General features: G+C 42.2%; 1 protein-coding gene across 2 annotated transcripts; it reads left to right on the forward strand.

Moving 5' to 3' along the window:
• The first annotated feature begins 4,628 nt into the window (after positions 1 to 4,628).
• On the forward strand, positions 4,629 to 21,313 carry LOC128019180 (FYVE, RhoGEF and PH domain-containing protein 3). 2 transcript variants are annotated; one of them, XM_052605268.1, is made up of 17 exons: positions 4,629 to 4,936; positions 6,332 to 6,879; positions 11,187 to 11,282; positions 12,643 to 12,779; positions 13,014 to 13,170; positions 13,258 to 13,396; positions 13,546 to 13,604; positions 13,841 to 13,987; positions 18,026 to 18,118; positions 18,208 to 18,287; positions 18,590 to 18,620; positions 19,300 to 19,401; positions 19,637 to 19,684; positions 19,756 to 19,857; positions 19,935 to 20,063; positions 20,367 to 20,478; positions 21,136 to 21,284. In XM_052605268.1, the coding sequence occupies exons 2-16, from the start codon at positions 6,361 to 6,363 to the stop codon at positions 20,445 to 20,447; spliced, it is 1,920 nt and encodes a 639-aa protein (XP_052461228.1). In that variant the 5' UTR covers positions 4,629 to 4,936; positions 6,332 to 6,360; the 3' UTR covers positions 20,448 to 20,478; positions 21,136 to 21,284. The 2 variants fall into 2 exon arrangements, with proteins under 2 accessions (XP_052461228.1, XP_052461227.1); XM_052605267.1 differs by having other exon boundaries at positions 4,638 to 4,936; positions 21,165 to 21,313.
• Positions 21,314 to 22,276: the final 963 nt, after the last annotated feature.

Here is a 22,276-nt window from a genome sequence, read left to right on the forward strand (position 1 = left end):
GAAGAACCGGACGCAATACTTCCCGAAAAGCTCATTGTCAGCCCGATCTCTTGGTCCCCAGAAACCGTTCCCTCCTCCTATATTCCCACCAATGCTGCCCTCCTGACTTACAGTACATCAACTGGACTTGGCACACTCCACTCATCCACTCTGATCACACCTCACTAGGCACTGGCCACCCGGGGGTCAATGAAACCCTCTCGCTGCTAAAAGAGCGCTTCTGGTGGCCCAACATGGCATCTGACGTCAGGAGGTACGTGCAAGGGTGTAAGGAATGCGCCATCTCGAAGAGATGCCACCTACCATCAGACAAGCTCCTACCTCTGCCCGTTCCCAACCAACCATGGTCACACCTAGGAGTGGATTTCATCATAGACCTCCCATCCTTGAAGGGATGTACTTGTATCCTTGTGGTAGTTGATAGATTCTCTAAATCCTGTCGTCTGATTCCATTAAATGGGCTACCTACCGCCATGGAAACCGAAGAGCTCATGTTCAACCACATATTCCGATACTTTGGTATCCCAAAAGACATCGTGTCTGACAGAGGCCCTCATTTAATCTCTCAAGTCTGGAAGGCCTTCTTCTCGCTCCTAGGTGAGGTGTGGCCGTCAACCTATCATCGGGGTACCATCCACAGTCGACTGGGCAGACAGAGAGGAAGATCCAAGAGATCGGTTGCTTCCTTCGTACCTTCTGTCACGGCCACCAGGACTCTTGGAACCAGTACCCTCGTATGGGCCGAGTACGCTAGAAACTCCCTGCGCTAGCCATCCACCGGGCTCACACCTTTCCCTTCCCTCAGACGTACCAGCTGTTGACTACTGGTTCCGAGATAGCGAGAGGGTCTAAGACTCAGGCCACCACCAGCTACAACGTGCCCTACGTAAATGCAGGATGACAGCAGACCTCCACTTCTACGAAGCCCCAGCCTATCAACCAGGACAGAAGGTCTGGCTGACAACAAGGGACATTCGCCTGCGTCTCAGGTTCATTGGCCCGTTCACCATCACGGAGCAGATCAACCCTGTCACATATAAACTTCAACTTCCACCTGAGTACCTTATTCACCCCGCTTTCCATGTATCCCTCCTGAAACCTCACCATCCTTCTGTTCCTCTCTCCACAGAGCTGGGCGTAGCCGCAGCCAAAACCCCCCTTCCTCTCATCCTGGATGACGATGTTGCGTACGAGGTTCGTGAAATCCTGGATTGTGGCAGGCAACTCAAATACCTGGTGGATTGGGAAGGTTATGGCCCTGAGGAGCACTCATGGGTCCCACGCAAAGACATTCTCGACCCCAATCTATTGGAACCCTTCCACAGTGCTCATCCCAACAAACCTGCCCCTGTAGGAAGAGGAAGACCACCACGATGACGGGGTCCTTGGCCCTCAGGAGTGGGCCATGTCACACCACCCAATAACAGCGCACTCCCTCACTGGAATACTGATCACACACACCAGCCGCTCATCTGCACACCCATCATCTAACACTTAAAAGGCACTCACACACGCTTCACCACTGTCCGGTTTCGTTTGCACATAGGACTCTCCTACCTGCTGACTTCAAGGACTCAAAGTGTTGTACTTACAGTTACCTGTCTCCATCGTCTCCAAGTTCCCTCCTGTCTCCACCATGAGTGTGTGTGTCTCCCTCGTCTACACCAAGGACAGTATCATTCCCGGTCTCCTATCAGACATTCATCCCACATCTGCTTGTGTAAATAAAACTATTACCTGCCATCTCTTGTCTCTGACCTATCTGTCTTGTAACAATAAGTGGACTTAATTATTGTGTTTTACATACAGAATTGTAATCACAATTAGAAATTTGATTAATTGTGCAGCCATAATACAGCTAATTATAATTACTATAACAGAACTCACTCACTAACCCAAATAGAAAAAACCTTGCATTTGTACAATAAAACAAACCAAACAAAAACAAACAATTTATTTACTTTATTTTTATGGCATTTTTAGAAATGATGATGTTCCCAAAATGAGGTTACAGAAGGTTTTGTCAGGTTTATCTCACTTATGAGTATAAATTTGTCCCCAAAATATGATCAAGTAGTTGTAAACAGACACACACCTGACCTCCTCCAAGAGCCCCTCTGTCTGTCTGACCCAGAGACTCACTAACAAGTGTCCTCCCTTCATCTGTATCATGTGTGTGTTGAAGAACACAGAGTATCAGTGCATTTGGAGTGTCTCTCAGAAAGGCATGAACTGAGCTCAGCCCTACTGAATAAACACTGTTCATATGAATCATTCAGTCAAAGAAGAAGTAAAGCAGCAAAGCTTCTCCCATTTGCCCTCTCTGTTAATCTAACTTAAGTTAGCAAACACTTGAAGAAACTGCATTCACGATTGTCTCATGCACATAAGATGATGTTTTGTGAAATATAAATGTAGTTTGGGACTTTTGTCTATGAGGAGCAGTGTTTCTGTGACAGATGGCAGAACAATGAGAAACTGCTGATGTCAGCTGGGACCAGTTTTTTTTTTAGGATTATGAATTTGTTTTTCCTTTTTTTCTTGTATTTGTAATAACATGCATTAATGAATTGTGCATAATTAAACTAGTGGCTGTGAAAAGGGTCACACTTGCCTAAATGAAACAATGTTATTACTTATGGGAGCTCCTGAATGTTTGCGAAAGGCATGTTTAGTCAAATTGAGCTCATTTGTGTCTCTAGATTATAGCTGAGCACACACACACACACACACAGAGACAGTTGCGTGTGAAGCCGGTTTGGCAGCTGGAGCTCAGCACTTTTAACAACAGCAGGTGCAGCCAGTGCCAGCTCAGATTTTCTCACCTGTCTGCTTTACATATTCATGAGGTAACAGGGAGGGGCTGAAGACACACACACACACACACACACACACACACACACTGAGTCAGTCCTGAGGAAAGAAGCATATTATCTGGACCATAGAAAACAGTAAGTCTCATGTTATACTCAATTCTTTCCTTCTGTGATTGTAACATGTTATTGCTCTATTACTCATAGACTGGGAGATATCAGCCATCAGAGATCACAGTACTTTCATTGACGTATCCGCTTTAGAAGCGTGAGAGTATCTGATGTTTAGATGGTACTGGAATCTCGTAGATTTGATGGCAGACTTTATCCTGCATGAACAGTTTGAGACATAGGTTTATTTGGTCTGCGCTTTAGAGGAAAGATGATTTTCTATCTGTGGGAAGCAGGTGTATTGAGGTGCTCACACATCAGCCCACTGGGTTATGATGAAGTGTTCAGGCTGAGGTTTAGTCCTTTGAAGTCTTTGGTTCTGACTGCTGCAAACTGTCCGAACGCTTCTGCAGGCGCTCATGTGAAGGCCCAATCACTGGAGGTAGTTCTGTGAGCTGTGCTGAAGAGCGATCGCTGGGTTTGGGATGTAATCGCGTTAGTGCTGATAGTCTCTCTGGTCATGATGATGAAGGTCCAGTCGAGAAGTTCCTGGCCTTTCAGCTGCTAGAAATAATGTGTAAGATAGAATTACACAGATCAAATAATATAGACGAAATATAGATAATAAAGCTTCTGTAAAGAAGCAGCATGTTAATTCGACTGTGTGAAATGTCTCACATATGCTTTATAAATTTAAAATGGTTACCACAGAAAATAATTCAGACTTATTCCTCATTTTGTAAAAATGATCCTAAGTTGTGTATTCAGTAAAACATTTACACTTAAGCCCACAGGTCAAGACAGTCCTCAGTAAAAATGTTAAAATGCACAGATTTGGAAGTATAGCCACAGGACCTTCAAAACACATTTAGATGACAATCTAACTCATGGTAAACATTAAAGCTGGTAAACTTCACATTATATACACAAGAAAACACTAAACAACCCAAACCAAGTCAGGTAAAATAATACTTTTTTTGTGAAGAATTAATATAAGCTGATAAGAATTGGGTAATGTTCACAAAAATATCTGAACGTAGAAACTGCATTATCCTTTGATTTAATTTGCCGATACGCTAATGGTCAAATCTGTGGCATCGCATATGTGTTCATGTTTTGTGTGTTTTCTGTAGATTTGTCTCCAGCAGCGCTGCAGTACTACTGTGGATCTATAGAGTAGCCTCAGAAAAAAGAAAACCCCACCCACTTGCAGGCCATGCCCCGCCCAGCTGACACAGAGGCCACGCCCCACTCCCTCAGCCACACCCACAACGCCCAGAGCACAGAAACCCAACGGTATTAAACACGTCTTACTGTCATTCATACCAACAGTCTTTTGAAAAAAAAAAAAACAATGATTTTGTTGTGTTAATGCTCCTGTTTTGGAGTGCATGTGTGTTAGTGACGTATGTGAACTTGCATGAATATATTGTGGCTTTCGGATGATGTGCAAAACAGATAGAGGAAGGAAGTGCGCACAGCACTATCTGCTTCCTGAATTCAGCTTGTAAATTGCATCACTGAAGTTATATTTCAGTCAGTTCTAAATATGCAACTCATCCAATATACACTTCACAAATGCATACAGATTTAAGGCAGTTTATTCACTGATGCACGTACAAACTTCATCTTCTCGACTCTATTGTGTGTGTGGTTATGTTTGTGTGTTTGAAGTTGCTGTGTAACCGCAGCACTTTTCGCACGCTCATCTCCACTTCCTGTTCTCAGTTCAGGAAGCTGCCAGTTTTTCAGACGGCTGAAGTGTCTCCATCTTTCTTCTGCTGTTTCTGGTTGTGTCTTTGTTGCGGCGGGGTAGATTGGGAGGATCAGTATGCAGGGTGAATCTCTCAGAGGATGTGGAACAGGACTGTTGTGATGGAGATAGAGCTGGTCTGAGCGTCTTCTCTCTCTCTTTCTGTGTGTCTGTCAGTGGCCCCTAAGCCTGTGCACCTGCTGACCCCCGAGAGCCAGGGTCCCGTCTGAAGGTTCATCCAGGGCTTCCACAGCTCCAGGTAAGACCTAATCAGGTGTATCCCAAAGCTTTGAGGACGAGGGATTCGAACAAACCTCTAGCCATCCGTAACGTGTGTGCCTCAGATCCTGTGTCACAAGAAGATCCTCTGTGTTAACAGTCGCTAACTCTACTGATGTGAACTAAGAATGAAAATAGCTTCTAAATGCATCTCAGTTAATGTTAATGTTTCAGCTTCACTAATACATTAAAATGTTAGTGGACCTGAGCTAAAATGAACTAATATACAACATTTGTGTTTTCATTAACTAACAAAGATTAAAAAGAAATGCTTTAGTTAATGTGTTAAGTAATGTTAACTAACGGGACCTTAACCAAGTGTTCCCGTTTGTTATTTATCTTTATGCATAAACTAGGATGACCAAACATGTCATTTTCCCAGGACATGTCCTGGCCAGGATTTCTATATTGCCTAAAATATCCTGGCCTTGTTTGTGCTGCGCAGGCCAATTGTTGTATGACAAAGTACAGTGTGAGCTCTAGAGAGCAGACGGCTTCTTGTGCTTTTGAACTCTAATACACCGATCAGTGTGTGCAGTGCTGCTTCATGTCCAACACTAATATGTACATGCATTTGAATCACTTTGACTGTTCTCTGTAGATCCCATCTTCTCACAGCCACGATCGGTTGATTAAATCGTCTGCATGTCATTGATCAAATGATCATTACCTTATTAAGTATGAAAACAGGAAACCAAAGCCATAACCTGGATATTTTAGGCAATATAGAAATCCTGGCCAGGACACGTCCTGGGAAAATGGCACGTTTAGTCACCCTAGCATAAGCATTCTGGCTATACTCTAAGAGCTAGGTGACCTATCTAGGAGCCATGTTTTAATCACTCTTTTCAGATTCAAATGAGAAAAGTCTATTTGTTTGTCTTTTATATATATATATATTTCTTTTTATAAGTTATGGCCAGTCCTAAACAGAAAAGGTTAGATGAGCAACTTACTATGCAGTCAGTTTATGCTATTAAGGTATATTTTCTTTGTGGAGGATGTTAACTGCAGGTGTAATCGTGGTCTTAAATGTTTGGAGTTTGTCCAGTTGACCTGGTTGCTTCAGTAATGTAAACGTTCAAGGGGTCGAATGTGTTCGAACAGCCACAAAAAGAAACCCACTAACCACTGACTTCACACGTGAGCATTATGAGATGTTTCTGTTTGCTTACTTTCCCGTTCACTCAGAAGCAGTGCATGGCTTTATTCCTTCCACTTCTGTCTCATGAATGTGATGAAATATTAAATAGTGATGAAAGATCAAATCAGAGGCCACAGGAGATGCATTTTTGGTGTAAGCTGGGCACACATGTTTGGGAAAACGTCTTGCTTTTACGTGTTCTAGACCTTGATTGTACCTCTATCTTGAAAGGTTTCTGTGTCTCCGGCGGAGGAACTGGCATGGATCCTCCAGCCTCTCGAGAGCCGGACGCCAGCGGTCAGTCCCCACCGGTGCCTGAGGATGGACTTACATTTAAAGCATGTGAAATCTCTGAGCTTTTGAGATTGTCCAGCTTAAACTCCTTCCCGACGGACTCAGCCAGTGACACGGTGATTACAGATGAACTTCAGAAAGAGCATCAGAGACACTCCAGTAGCGGTTTGGAGAATAATCACAGTGACTCAGACGCCGAGCGTCGTGAAGGGAGCAGCAAGCATGGAGACGGTGAGCAGGAGCGGCCGCAGGGTCACGAGGGGACGGAGGCAGACGGGAAGATCCCCAACCGGGACAGCGGCATCGACAGTCCCTCCTGCGGGGGAGAGGGCGAGGGCTTCCCGAACGAGGAGCCCATCGAGGAGGAGGACAGGAACGACAGCAGCACCACAGAGACAGAGTCATGTGTCACCGCCGGAAACAAACGGGACTCCACGCAGGACGAGGACAGTGACCTGGACGAGGGGAGCTGTGAAGATCCTGAGGTACGAGCGCAGACCAGTTAATCTGGACACACTACTCGAGTACTGCAGACCGACTCACTCTGAGTTTGAGTCTGACATCTCAGTTATAGCTGCTTATTGGGTTAAAGTCAAGCTCAAGTTATTTACAATAGTTAGGAATCATTTCTTAGTTCACATTTTTATCTATATGGCTAAACTGTGGATTAATTATCATTGCGTTGACACAAAAACATCAAATCACATGGATTCACACAAAAAACACCTAAATTCTACAGACCTACAGGCCAGTTTGTACCTTTACATACGTAAACTGTTAAGCTTTAACAGAAAACTGAAGAAGACAGCAGTTTGCTGCATCTCTACAGTAAAGACATATTGAAATCTATTCTGAATCTAAACAAAGACAGACTATCAACACAGTTAGAATCTGCACAGGTGTTATATCTGCTCACACCACAGACAATGACTGATACACTGATAAAGATATTGTTTTAAAAGCAGTCCACAGCACAACTCTAACTTTACACCTTTGCTAGTGTTATGAAGAATGAGTGATTTGAGACTGTATGAAGTGGTTTGTTAGTTTAGTGCATTTTAAATGTGAAATCAGCTGCTGAAGTGACTTTCCAACAGCTATCTTGATAAGTTACCTTTTTTTATCACTTGTTGCAATGCACTCTGTGCACATGCAGTGCTGTCTTAGATTCTGGCCATCAGAAGGATGTTTAGAGCTCAGAAGGGTTGATGGAAACAAGTGTGTGAACATGTCTCATACTGTCGTGCATCAGTTGTGTGTCACAGGCAAGAGGAAGTCAACATTTTAAATAGTGTGTGCTGCATTTGTGTTGTGTGGGGGTTGCACTTTGTGAACCTGTTGTTTTGCCTCTCTCTCTCTCTCTCTGTGTGTGTGTGTGTGTGTGTGTGTGTGTGTGTGCTCTTGTGATGGTTTCATTGACCAAAGAGGATGGAAACTGCTGGTTATTGAGTTCATGTGTGTAGCTATTCATATGAGCATGTTTGACTTTGACACACTCAACACTATTTTAAAGTCTATATAAGTAGAGTAGCTGTAAGAATTATATAAAGCTCACATACACAATCTATACTACAGTTTCAGTGAAAGGTAAAAATAGTAAAAATAGTAAACAAATTTTTACTTCTTAAAAATAGTGCTTTAGCATACCAGCATGTTTGTGCTTTTGAACACAGACCAGCTAACAAATTCACCAATAAATCATATACTGATTCTTTACTAATGGTTTATTCATCATTTGTTCATGATTAACAATTGTTTATTGAGATAATTATATAGAAAGATTTTGACATAAATACTTCAATTATTTATAAGCGATAAATAAATGTATCAACTAATAACTTATAAACCATCTACTAATGATCAGTTTGATTTATTTCATGATTGTAACTTTTTTTAAGATTTGAACAACACATTTGTAAATCATTAGCATACCACTTATTAATCATTTATGAACATATAGTCATGTTTTGTAAATGATTCGTTCATCATTAACTAATAACTTATAAGTGACTTATAACTGAATTAATAAAACATTACTAAAATGTTAACTTATTACTTATTAGTCATTTATAAATATATAGTCATGTTTTGTAAATGATTAGTTCATCATTAACTAATAATTTATAAATGACTTATAACAGAACGTTAATATAGAGTGTTACCATTGTTTTTATTAACACAACTAATGTGCAGTGGCTCTGAAGTTCCCAGCATGCTTTGGGGAGTACTGTTTTAGGGGAGTTAATGTTGACAGGAAGTGTTACTTTATATGTTTTTCAGCAATGATATAAAGCCTTGTAAATGTCTAATGTTTAGTTTAGTAGTTTTTGTTTTTAGTTTTATGGTTCCTGTTGGTAAAGCTGAAGCAAGTCTCTTCTTTCTAGCTCCTTCATATGTCAAAAGAAATGTAATTGTCTTCAAACTTAAGTCTATTAGTTTATATATATGTTTATTATTTCTTTAACCCTCTTGTTGTGTTGAACTTGACCCACATTGAAACGTTTAACTGCTTGAAAATTGCTTGAACTATTTATTTCTGCTTGAAATCGTGTGACTTTTCTTCTCACATAGGGTCATGAATGTGTGAATGCTAGTTTTTGACACATAGACGTGTTTTGGAAAGACTGTGCAAAAATGATTATGACTTTTGTGTTGGGGTCAAATTGACTGCCATTGGTTTCCATGCAATTCACCAAGACAGCTAATGAAGATTAAGAGTCAGTTTACTTGGTCTTCTGAATCATCCAAGCGTGCGCTGTTTCTTTATTTAGCTGCGTCTGTGAACGGAGGATTGGTTGTTCTTTGTTTGGATCTGTTACTAGAATGTTAAATAAGTATGAGGAACCCATTTCAAGTGCAAATAATCTTAGATACTGTTTGTTTTTACTTGTCGTCATTGCATCTCAGTGTGCGTGTCATCACTATAGCTAATCATGGCATGAACAGCTAGGAAATATTTGTATGTTGTGTCGGTGCTGCTCACTAACGGCTCAGTGTAGGGGGAAGAATTCTTTAACACAGTAGGAGTTGTTTTTCTGTAGTGTCAGCTTTTGATGAATTACATTTCCTTCATTTGATGACTGGTGAATGAAGCGAGGGATTATCACCTGAACTCACTGGACAGGTTCTCCTGCTTCCCAAACCATTGCTACTGCTTCATAATGGAGAAGAGGGAACCCTGCCTCGTTCTCTCTCACACACACACTGATAGAGACAGACCTGCAGAGTCTTGCTGACAGACAGGGCCAGCTGTAATTCGTCAGGGCCGAGAGACAGCGGGAGTGTTTCTGTGAGGTGTGACAGGAACCGAGCAGCAGGAGTCGCCCACATTACGAGCACACGCCCTGATACCACGACACACACCACAAACTGACACGCTGCTCTCCATGCATTGTGTTCAAACACACAAACACACACACCTCTGGTCTTTCCTGTGTTTCCTGGTGCGAGCAGGAAAGGTGTGTGTGCTTTGTGAACAGCTGACGTGTTGATGTGTTTTAATAGCAGGATGTGGGATGAGCTGACAGAGTGTTTGTGTTCATGTGATGTCTCCATGCGCTCATGTACGACAGATTGACTTGGGCAAAGAACCGACTGGGAAACTGTTTCCTGGGACATCATTTTCCACATGTTTGCATGAATGAACCTTGATATAGTCTGACAGACCATACGCTTGAATATCAATAAAACATTTCATCACACAATCAAAAGAACGACAGAGTCATCCATATACTGAGAGCACAGTTTCATCAATCTGCCCACTGTCAAAGTGAGACCACTTAAAATACTCACGGTGGATGTATGATATATATGATTTATGTTTTATTCTGTAAGCCACTGATGACATCTCAATAAAAATGTTGTCATTTAGAGCATGACTTGGTCAAAATGACAAAAAAGATGCCATGTTTATATTCATTTTTAGACAACGCAATAGTTCAGAAGAGTTCAGAAATCAATATTTGGTGGAATAACCCTGATTTTTAATCACAACAAAACAAAACTTGAAAAAAAAGAAAAAAAAGAAGAAGCTCTAAATAGAAATATTTTTATTTTAAATTTGTAAGAAATGTTATCAGACCTTTATAGAATAAAACATATGATTATTTATTTATTCATTTATTTTTTACTCAAAGCTGTATCTAGTAATTCCAGAGAAACTGGGAATTTTCTGTATGTAGATGTCTCTAATAATATTTGAATGAAACATTTCATCTACTCATAAAGCACTTCATAAATCCCCAGCAGTCGAGTCTTTATTTAAATGACACAATAGGTTTACAGCTCAAATGAAATGAATCGTAATCATTCATAACATTTCTTTTGAAGCTTCAGGTTTTTGGTTTGCACAAAGTAAGATGATGCTTGTGGTGATCAGCAGTATTTGATCAGGTTTGTGTATTTGAGTCAGTGAAGGGTGTTGATGTGTGTGTTGTGTTGTCGGGCGTATCTGTATGGTGTGTGTGTCTCCTCCCGTTTCCTCAGATCTGCTGTCCTGTGTGTGTGTGTGTGTGTGTGTGCTGACACAGTAAGCCTGTTTTAATAAATACTGTCACATTTACCCACTGATGGACAACATTAACTTTCCTGTGAGTCTTTGTATAACTCTTTAAGTGGTAAAACACTGGCTGATTTTATCATTTGAAGGAAGTTATAGTTTGTTACCAGGCCTGTGGCATTTTGACAAGGGGTTTAGTCTTTTTTTAGTTTGGAGACTGAAACTGATGTGCCTTCCTGTCTTTTATACCTTTGTCTCTCTCTGTCTCTCTCTCTCTCTCTCTCTCTCTCTCAGGGTCTGCCGTCTGAGTCGCAGAAGTTGTTGAACATTGCTAAAGAGTTGCTTCAGACAGAAGAGGCATATGTCAAAAGACTCAACCTGCTGGACCAGGTAACACACACACACACACACACACACACACACACACACACACACACACACACACACACACACACTCACACTCTCTCTCTCTCTCACACACACACAGACACACACACACACACACAGACAGACACACACACACACACACACACACACACACTCTCTCTCTCTCTCTCACACACACACACACACACACACACACACACACTCACACTCTCTCTCTCTCTCACACACACACAGACACACACACACACACACAGACAGACACACACACACACACACACACACACTCTCTCTCTCTCACACACTCACACACACACACACACACACACTCTCTCTCACACACTCACACACACACACACACACACACACACCTGTCCTCCGTTTCCCCTTTCGTCTGCGTTTGAGTATTCTCATTATTCGCACTGAAATGAATCGTAGCTGTGGTTGTTTTGTTCATACACTTCCTGTTTCTGAAGCTTCAGTATATTTCCTCTTACATACTCTTATGTCAGACTGTGTTCTTAGGGATGAATGTGATCTCGGGCGACCTGTAGAGCCTCAACAAGCTTTCAAAACACAGAGAACAAACTGTAATATGTCTCCAAAAACACACTTTATATCGTGTTTAACAATAATTAAACACAGGGTGAGAAGCTTTGTGTGTGTGTGTGTGTGTTGTCAATTTTTTAATCATACTCCATCTGACATGAAAGTGGTGAGAGGTATGAGAAAGAATTATTTACTTTTACTTGATTTATTCACCTCATTTGCTCAACTTATTAAATCATTAATTCAAATTATATTAATTATTTAGATTATTAGATAAAATCTTGAAAAAGCTCTAAACATTTCCCTCCAGCTAAATGACCTTATGGCAATATTATTATTTGGCGGCCAACCTGCAATACATTCGCGACCCACTAGGGGTCGCAGCCCACAGGTTGAAAACCACTGCAATAATCCATTTCAGTGTATAAACAACCGTTCTAGCAACCAGATGAATACTGAAGGCTGGTTTCATCTTACAAACATGCAGTCGATGACTGAGCACAAGATGCATTTCTATGAAACGAGAGAGCGCAAAATGTGGTCATAAAAGGAAGAAATGACTCCACAGTGGTGTCCAAGATGTCTTTGATTGTCTTTCTTCTGCAGTTTTAGAACATATATCATCTCATATCTTATATATATATAGATCCATACAGTGTGTGTGAATGATGAGCTGCAAAACGCCTGTTTCTGATCATTCGAGTTAGACTACAATTTTCCTCCAGTTTGAACAAGTTATGTAATGTGACAGTCTCTATCCTGAGCTATATATTGCTTACAGTAACCCCTCTGTCATTGTGTGTGTGTGTGTGTTCAGGTGTTTTGTGCCCGTCTGACGGAGGCTGGTATCCCTGCTGAGGTCATCACAGGAATCTTCTCCAACATCTCCAGCATCTATCTGTTCCACCAACAGTTCCTGCTGCCTGAACTACAGACACGCATCACAAAGGAGTGGTGAGACCACACACACACACACACACACATGCACACACATGTTTGTTTTGTGTAAAGTGTGTTCATCCCATAGGTGTAATATGGAGGTACATGTACATATACCCCACTGAATCAGGATTATGATGTCATCAAGAGTGATTCATGCTCCAGAGTCATGTGACCATGCTACTCAGATTTCCTGTAGTTGATGAGTGTGTATGTGTGTGTGTGTGTGTGTGTGTGTGTTTGTGTCAGGAGCTGTAATCCACGCATAGGGGACATCCTGCAGAAGCTGGCCCCGTTCCTGAAGATGTACGGCGAGTATGTGAAGAACTTCGATCGTGCCATGGAGCTGGTGAGCACCTGGACGCAGCGCTCGGCTCAGTTCAAGAGCGTGGTCCAGAGCATCCAGGTTAGAGCCCTGAGATCATGTGATGATGTCTGATGAGCCGCAGCCTGTCCTCTGAACCCGTGTGTGTGTGTGTGTGTGTGTGTGCAGAAGCAGGAGGTGTGTGGGAACCTGACACTGCAGCATCACATGCTGGAGCCGGTGCAGCGGATCCCACGCTATGAGCTCTTACTGAAGGACTATCTGAAGAAGCTGCCCACCAGAGCCCCAGACCACAGAGATGCACAGAGTGAGTTCACTTACATCTACACTAAGCTTACTTCTTATACACACCATCATACGCCTCTCAGTTACACCCATTTATCTTTTGGTTAATGAGTCTGAGCTGTGTTCTAACAGTGTTTAGTGGTGGTGTGTTTAACTGTGTTTGTCTGTCAGATGCTCTGGAGCTGATCTCCACCGCAGCGAACCACTCCAACGCTGCCATCAGGAAAATGGTTAGAGCCCTATTCATCTGTTCCTCCTCTTCTGTGTCCTGTTTCATCTCTCAAACAGGATGTACTGTTTCCATTTCCTATCTGTGCTAGTGAAAGGCTCTCCTGCTCTATATCACTCTCACTTCTCTATCTGTCTCTTTCTAATGCTGTCATGTGGCCCATCACAGTTCTTCTTTTCATCTAATGAGTGCAGAACGCCCACATCCCTCTGTGTGTGTGTGTGTGTGTGTGTGCAGGAGAAGATGCACAAACTGTTGGAGGTGTATGAGAAGTTGGGTGGAGAGGAGGACATCGTTAATCCAGCTAATGAATTCATTAAAGAAGGCCACTTGAAGAAGATGTCAGCTAAGAACGGCAGTGCACAGGACCGATACCTCTATCTGGTGCGTCTGTTTGCTCCATTAAGACTCTTTAGCTGTCTAACTGTACTTCAAAAGTGTTCTTGCATCAACACGCTTATAGATAAATGTGCTTCACGATGATGCCATAGAAGAATCTTTTTGTCTAAATGGTTCCATGAAAAACCTTTAACATCTGAAGAACCTTTCTGTCTCACAAAAGGTTCCTTTTCACGAAAGAAGGTTCTTCTTCAGATTATAGAAAGGTACAAAAGAGATGGAATGGAATGGAATGGAAATTATTTTATTTGAAACAGGGACAATGCACAAATAAACATTAAACTTGTTAAACAAGAAAATATGTCTTGGGCCAGGTTATAGCAACAATTGCTAATTTCCACCTGTAGTCCCTGGGATGGTTCTTTAAAGAACATTTGACTGAATGGTTACCAAAAATGGTTCTTCTATGGCATCGCTCGAAGAACCTTTTAAAGCACTTTTTTTAAGATAGAAGGGTTCTCATGGTATGACTTCTTGACACAAAACAAAACTACTTTGAACTTGAGTGCTGCGTTTTTAGAATGATGTTGTGATAAGATGAATTCAAATGAAATGTTCAAAGAGAGTTTATTAATAAATGTGGAACAGGGATGATGATGATGATGCAAACAAAGTCCAGGGAAACCAACACTCAGTGACACAGGGACGCTGTGGTACAGCCCAGTCCAGTGTGATGATCCCGTGAGGTGAGTGAAGACAAATGACAATCCGGAAATAGATGGCGGTTATAATCCGAGAAACGAAGATGACGTGAAGGCAGACGTGCCTCGTGGCGCTCCCAGCCGAGCCTACCTGCTGATTGTAATCATCAATAAGGGAGTGATCCAAAAATGTCCCTAGCAGGAACCCAACTTCTCTCCGCTGGACCATAACCTTGCCAGTCCATCAGGTACTGGAATCCGCGTCCCCTCCTTCTCAAGCCCAGAATACGATTGACCAAATACGTAGGTTCCCCGTTTACGAGTCGCGGTGGTGGGGGAACTGGGACCGGCAGATTAGAGAACGAAAAACAGGTTTTAATTTGGAGACATGAAAGACTAATGATCTTGGTGACATTAAATGGGCCGATGAATTTGGGAGCTAATTTATTACACATGGAGCAGAATATTCTTGGTAGAATGCCACACTTTTTGACCCACGACGTATATGGGAGGCTTTGACCGGTGGCGATCGGCCTTAGCCTTAATGCGTGCCCCCACCTGGAGCAGAGTCTCACGGGCTCTGGTCCATGTGTGTTGACACCTCTTGACGAAGGAGTGAGCGGAGGGGACCTCGACTTCAGAACCCAGACTCTGAAAAATAGGTGGCTGGTACCCTAGACTACACTCGAACGGAGAGAGGCCAGTGGATGACACTGGTAACAAGGTATGTGCATACTCAACTATAGAAAGTTGTTGGCTCCAGGATGAAGGATTCTTGGACACCAAACATCGCAACACTCTCTCCAAATCTTGGTTTGCTCGCTCTGTTTGACCATTGCTCTGGGGATGGTAACCTGAAGACAGACTGACTGTAGCTCCTAAAGATTTCCAAAAATCGGTCTGAAATTGGGACTGTCACTCTTTCCAAAATTTTGTCTGAAATTGGGACTGTCACAGACCACGTCCATCAGGAGGCCATGTAAACAAAGGATGTTTTTTTTAAATAATTGACTCGGTGGTAAACCGGGCGGAGGCGTTACCCCTTCCAAGGCCGACTTGACCTTCGATTCGACCTCCCATGAGAGTGTGGAGATAAATATCTTATCTGGCAAAATGCACTCAGGATTAACTGGGCTATTCGGATGGATCAGAAATGCAAGATAAAGCATTGGGTTTGATGTTCTTGGACCCGAGAGAGAGAAAAGTCAAAACGTCCGAAAAAAGTGCCCACTGAGCCTGTCTGGAGTTTAGTCTTTTAGCAGATCTAATATATTCAAGGTTCTTATGATCGGTCCAACCGATAAAAGGTACCCCCGACCCTTCTAACCAATAACGGCACTCCTCCAATGCTAACCTGATGGCCAACAACTCTCTGTTACCAGTGTCATAATTACGTTCGGCAGGGGATAACCAGTGGGATAGAAACGTTCATCTTGTCGTCTGAGGACGAACATTGGGATAGAACTGCACCTATCCCCACCTCTGATGCGTCGACATCCACCACGAACTGGCATGAGGGATCAGGGGCGACTAAGATGGGAGCCGAAACAAAGTGTCTTTTGAGGTTGACGAATACAGCCTCAGCTGTATCGGACGACCTGAACATCGTTCTGGAGGAGGTCAAAGTGGTCAGAGGCGCGGCTAGTTGGCTGAAGCTGCGAATAGGGCATTATGGGAATCTGGATTTGGCCAATCTACCAAAGCCTTAACCTTGTCAGGGTCCATACGCACTCCTTCAGAAGAGACGATGTAACCTGGGAAAGGAACAGACTGTGCATGAAAAGTGCATTTCTCCACCTGTTAAACGTGTTCCTGGAGAGACAAAAAAAAAAAAAAAATCCAGGTAAACAAATACGAACTGATCCACCATGTCTCTCAACACGTCATTGATGAGTGCCTGGAAAGTTGCTGGGGAGTTGGATAGCCCAAAGGGCTGTCTTTTAGCGAACAGTTGTTCAGGTAGTGTCCCGCTCCGTGGCAGTAGAGCCATAGACCCGGGATTTCTGTCTCTCTCTCTCTCCTCCCGGGAAAGCCGAACTCGACCACCTGCATGGGCTCAGGATCAAAGACATGGCTGACCGCATCACCGCCACTGGCTTGAGGGCTTTCGACGCTCCCTGGGAGTAGACAGGCCCTGGAACATTGTTCCAGATGACTGAGACGAGCTTCCACCCTCAAAGCCAGCTCAATCAGTCCATCCAGTTTGTTGGGCAGGTTCGAGACGCAGTTCGAGCTGGCGACTTGGTGCCAGTGGAGTAGGGGGAGGCAGCGGTGGGCTGGGTGCAGCAGGAACAGGGAGGTGTTCAATCTGTCGTGTCAGCTTGAACACCTGTGTCAACAAGGATTGTACTGCTCTTCCTGTAAGAGCCAGATTCTCTTCCTGTCGTTCCATACGGGTGCTTCTGCGTGATAAAAACTCGTGGAGCTTGCTTAATCCATTGTGGTGGTCAGATCGTTCTGTGATGAAATGATGAGATGGATTCAAATGCAAGTACAGAGAGTACAGAGAGTTTATTAAGAAATGTGGAACAGGGATGATGATAATGATGATGCAAACAAAGTCCAGGGAAGCCAACACTCAGTGACACAGGGATGCTGTGGTACAGCCCAGTCCGGCATGATGATCCCGTAAGGTGAGTCAAGACAAATGACAATCCGGAAGTAGACGGCGGTTATAATCCGAGAGATGAAGATGACTTGAAGGCAGATGTGCAGGAACAAACAAACAGGCAGCGAGGAAACTAGACAGGCGGGAACAGACAGGAACATCCAAACAACAATCTGACAAGAGACAAGGTGTAAACAGAGAGACCAAATAGTCAGCGCTGATCCTTTGCAGCTGGCGTACTGATTAGTCCTGATTGCAGAGCTGATCAGCACAGTGATCGGCGGCTCCACCCACATCAACACAAACACAGACAAGAGAGAGAGACAGCGAATTCATGAACCGTGACAGACAAGATGTTGAAAAAGATGCAACGTCCATCTAGTGCACATTTGCATAGAAAAGCAATGGAAAATAAATCAAGGCAGTGAAATCTTCTAAAGACATTTAAATCACAAATGTTTCAATATGATGCATTGCTCCAGATTTTACATTTAGATATTCTGTAAACTCTTTGTCTGTTCAGTAAGTAAAGCTGGAATCAAAATATGAGTTGTGAAGACTTATATGAACTATTGGAGTCATGTGGAATATTGTTATGATACATCCATGCTTTAGTTGTGTAGAGGAGAGCAGCTTAAACCATAAACTTCTCACTTTATGTTCTGTGGACAAAAGAAAATCATAAAAAAAGCTTGTTCCTGTTATCATTTCAGCATCAGTGTATGATGATGTTGATGATGCTGATGATGTGTGTGTGTGTGTGTGTTTCTCCAGTTCAATAACATGATGCTGTATTGTGTGCCCAAGCTGAGGCTGATGGGACAGAAGTTTAGTGTCCGAGAGCGAATCGAAATCGCAGGGATGGAGGTATGACTTCCGCTGTACGTTCAGCTGTGTTTATGGTTACTTCTGTGTCTTCATCTCATCATATGCTGGTGTTCTCACGTTGGTTGTAGGTTCAGGAAAACGTCAAGCAGAACGTCTCTCACACTTTCACCATCATCGGCAAACAGCGCTCGCTCGAGCTGCAGGCCAGGTGAACATCACACAGCACTTGCTGTCCATAGCTGGTTCAAAAGACTTGATATTTCTCAGAATTATAACAATAAGTGTACCACAATATTCCCTCTGGTTTTGCTACTAAAGTTTAAAATTCAAACATTATAACACACATGTCATGCAGGCTTGTGGAGACACTCAGTGTTGAAAACGTCAGCTAAAATAAATGTAACGTTCATGTTATAGCGTAACTGAACATCTTCATGAATATATACAGAACATGTGAGCTCTTAGTCATTGAGTGGAGTCTGAATGTGTGCTTATGTCTGTGATTGACAGGACGGCTGAGGAGAAGGACGACTGGATAAAAGTGAGTCATTCTCTTTGTACAAATGTTCACTCCAAGTGCACATTCAATTTAATGAATCGCTTTTTGACAAGGGTTTCTGCTGTGATTTCAGCACTAGTGCAGCTTCAACAGCCTCATTGCCCTTTTTCATATTTTTATTGAATTCTGTTTCAGGTCAACATGAAAATCTAATTGACATTAAAAGATAAAATACTTCCTTGACTCATGCTCTTGTGACTGTGATCAACAGTTCACTTTATTCTAAAGGGTAAAAGCATAATAACTTTCCTTTGAAACAACTCTTAAAAACCTAAAACCCTCTTGTCATCGTCATCATAGAGACTCTTTTCAGCCTTCGATCAATTCCTCATTAAGTGTCACGCTACAGATGTACAGTAGTTGTGTGTGGACGTTCATGATTAACTGAGAGTTCAGACAAAAATGAAAGTCCAGTCATTATTCACCCACCCTCACCTTCTTTCACTCGGCTCTGATGGAGAAATGGAGAAATGTACTCTAATTGCATATAATAGTGCGGAAGGAAATGAAGAAGGACATGAAAGCTGCATAAACGAATCATTAGAGTAGTCCACGTGACTCTGGAGTATACTGGAGACTCTGGAAGTTCAAACAAATGGTTGTTTAGAGACAGTAAATGGGTGATTTAGTTGATGTGTGGATCCTCTCCATCTGTTTACAGGTGATCCTGGCCACGATTGAGAAGCACAAGCAGAACAGTGAGACGTTCAAAGCTTTCAACACCTCCTTCAGCCGTGATGAAGAGCACACACCTGACACGCCGGTAACACATCCCTCATGCACTCAACACTCAGTCCTTTCCAAACTAGCCTAAGTCATGTGTCCTGAGATGCCCTGAATCGTGAACATTTGGGAATGTGCCTTGGTTTTGGAGTGAAATATGACTTGGGCATGTTCTAGTGGTACATACACACTTTAAAAGCACAATCCTGTGTTTCATCGCACACAACATGTGACGTGTTTAACGGGCAGTGTGTGGTTTTGTGGTTTGCGCGCAGGGCCAGTGTACGAGTACATGTGAGGCAGACGGAGCTCAGCACGAGAGGGTGAGACTAGACACACGCCGACTGAATATGGGCTAGATGTCACTGTGTTAACCCGTGTGTTTGTTCTGTAGAAGAGCTCAAAGAAACGAGAGAAGGAGAGAGAAACATGCAAAGTCTGCAGCGAGGCCTTCCACTTCACCAAGCGCAAGCACCACTGCAAGAGCTGCGGCGCGGTACGTGTGTGTGGTCCTGTGGACACAGGTTTGAAGCGATGCTGCGTGTCCTGACGTGTGCCGCTGTTTGTCTGCAGGCCGTCTGTGGGAAGTGTTCGAAGGTGTCTGAGAGCAAGAACAGCCGCGTGTGTAAGCCGTGTTTTGAAGGGCTGCAGGGAGCTGAAGGGACAGCAGGGGGCAGCACTGAGCCCAAGAGAAAACTGGAGGTGAGAGGAGCCTGACACGTACTTGAGGATTTGTATTTTCGATTTGTGCGTCGTTTAAGTAGGGATGGGGGATAAATCAGTTTTAATTTATTTATTCATAACATCTGACAATGTATTATTATTATATATTAATCAGTATTTATTGAAAAAACACAAAATATTGATGTTAAAATTTTGACTAATTGTTTAAAATGCTTCCCCTCGAGCTCAGGGTGTTGTTAGTTTTACAGCAAATATACAACTATACTAGTTTAGTCAGCATAACCTCAGCTGTGTGTGTGTGTGTGTGTGTGTGTGTTTCAGAAGCAGCTGTCAGTTGCTCAGTCTTCTCAACGGACAGGAAGAGGAGAGGAGTTGGAACAAGAGCTGGGCGGCCATCATTGAAGCACAGCTTTACCAGCAAACCAGTGCACAGGTCAGTGTGTGTGTGTGTGTGTGACCTGTCAGATTAAGGTCGGATGGATTTGCGTGACCCTGTCCTGACCTCAGAGTGCCCGTCTGCAGCCGGTGAAACATGGGATAATGTGTGTCTGTGTCTGTCTGAGCATCAGTTTCTGTGCTCGTCTGTGTGTGTTTTATGGGTAAATCTCACACATATATATATATACAAATATATAAGGTGTTTTATTTTTTTATATATATATATATATATTTTTTTTTTTTTACACAGAATACGACCTTTCTTAAAGACTTTATGTATAATGCAGTATAAAAGTCTTCATAATGTTCATTATAATGCATTATATCTTTTTATAAGCAATTGTAACCAAAGTTAAAATGCATCATAATATTTGAAGGTTTGACTGTTGTGTGTTTTAAATGCATCATAATTTCTAACGTATAGATAATCTAAGATATTATATTGCATTATAAGGTGAATTACAAGCCATTATTAATGCATTGAATCTACTTTTTATATAACGGCTTTAAGTAAAGTGTTACCAAATAAAATAAATCAAATGAAAGTAATGTCACAATGTGATTTTTTTTCTTCATATTTTGGAATGAAATATGGTCTGAAGGTTTCTAGACAGATTTCATGAGATTGTGTCGTGTCTTGACGTGATTGCAGATTCAGTGCTGTGCCTCTGTCGGTCATAGGTCTCTCTGGCTGACATCAGTGACATGAGAAGAAGAACGAGTTCAAGAATCGGAATGGAGCTCCTGTCACATGCTGTAAAGGGAGGAGCCAACAAGATGTCAGTCACAGCCAGAGCCAATAGGATGCTCTCCTTCTCCCCCTTTATAAAGAACTCCTGTTACTTGAAATCACTTTATCCTCAGCACTTTTTCACTCTTTCTTTTGAGATATTTTTTTAAAACCTTCACAGAATCATTGCTCTTTCAGCAGCACTCACACATTCACACCGTCGCGCCTTCATTGAGTGCGAGAGTGACTGTTTGTCAATGCACTGTTCACATCTGCTTGTGTTGCACTCCATGAAGATGTTGAGAATGTCTAGATAATGTTACGATGAATGTTTTTGCCTTTCAGATGAGTTCTTAGTAAAAAGCATTAAGTGGCTGTTCTTGTGATGCACTGTCAGTTCACAGCTGTATACTTCCTTTAGTTTTTTCTTTCTGATTTTAAAAGATGACATGAACTGAAGCAGAGGAGAAAGCACATAAAGCACGTCATATTTTACTCAAAATCAAAAGAAAAAAAGGATATTTTGCATAAAAGAAGCAATTTTTTTTATCTTCAGTTATTTTCATGGTAATTTAGCATATTTCACATCAAATTCTCATAAATTCTCATTTTCTTCATGCATAAGAAAAATAATGATATATTTCAAATGCCTAGTGTCCATACACCGTGGTTGAATTAGTTGTTTTGCCTTTAAAAGTTGTATTGATGTAAAAAAGTACATTTTGACAATTTTGACAGTAATGAGAGTGTAATTAGAAGTAAATCACCACTGAGAATGAGGAAAAGTTAAGCATCAGCACACGTTACAGGAATGACAATGAGATGTTTTTAATATCACCATGAATATACTTGTCAGAATGTAATGGTCCTACAATGGCTTTATTTTTCACAATGCTTAATTGTTCTTTGGTTTTTTTGAGTATACCCGGTTGCGTATTCACAACATTGACTCACACGTCTCACGGAGCGTTCATAAACTCAAGAGGATACACAGCTTTATTGTTTAAGGGCAGATTACTGTGGCAGGCCACTTAATATTATAGATTTTCACTTTAGACTTTTC

Source organism: Carassius gibelio, chromosome A8 (genome assembly GCF_023724105.1).
Source record: "Carassius gibelio isolate Cgi1373 ecotype wild population from Czech Republic chromosome A8, carGib1.2-hapl.c, whole genome shotgun sequence".
NCBI lineage: Eukaryota > Metazoa > Chordata > Actinopteri > Cypriniformes > Cyprinidae > Carassius > Carassius gibelio.

Bases quoted from the DNA above. Each gene is read 5' to 3' on its own strand.
- LOC128019180 (XM_052605268.1), top strand. From the start codon at position 6,361: ATGGATCCTCCAGCCTCTCGAGAGCCGGACGCCAGCGGTCAGTCCCCA. The intron at 13,605-13,840 runs GTTAGAGCCCTA...GTGTGTGTGCAG, and splicing joins ACGCTGCCATCAGGAAAATG to GAGAAGATGCACAAACTGTT. The intron at 18,288-18,589 runs GTGAACATCACA...TGTGATTGACAG, and splicing joins TCGCTCGAGCTGCAGGCCAG to GACGGCTGAGGAGAAGGACG.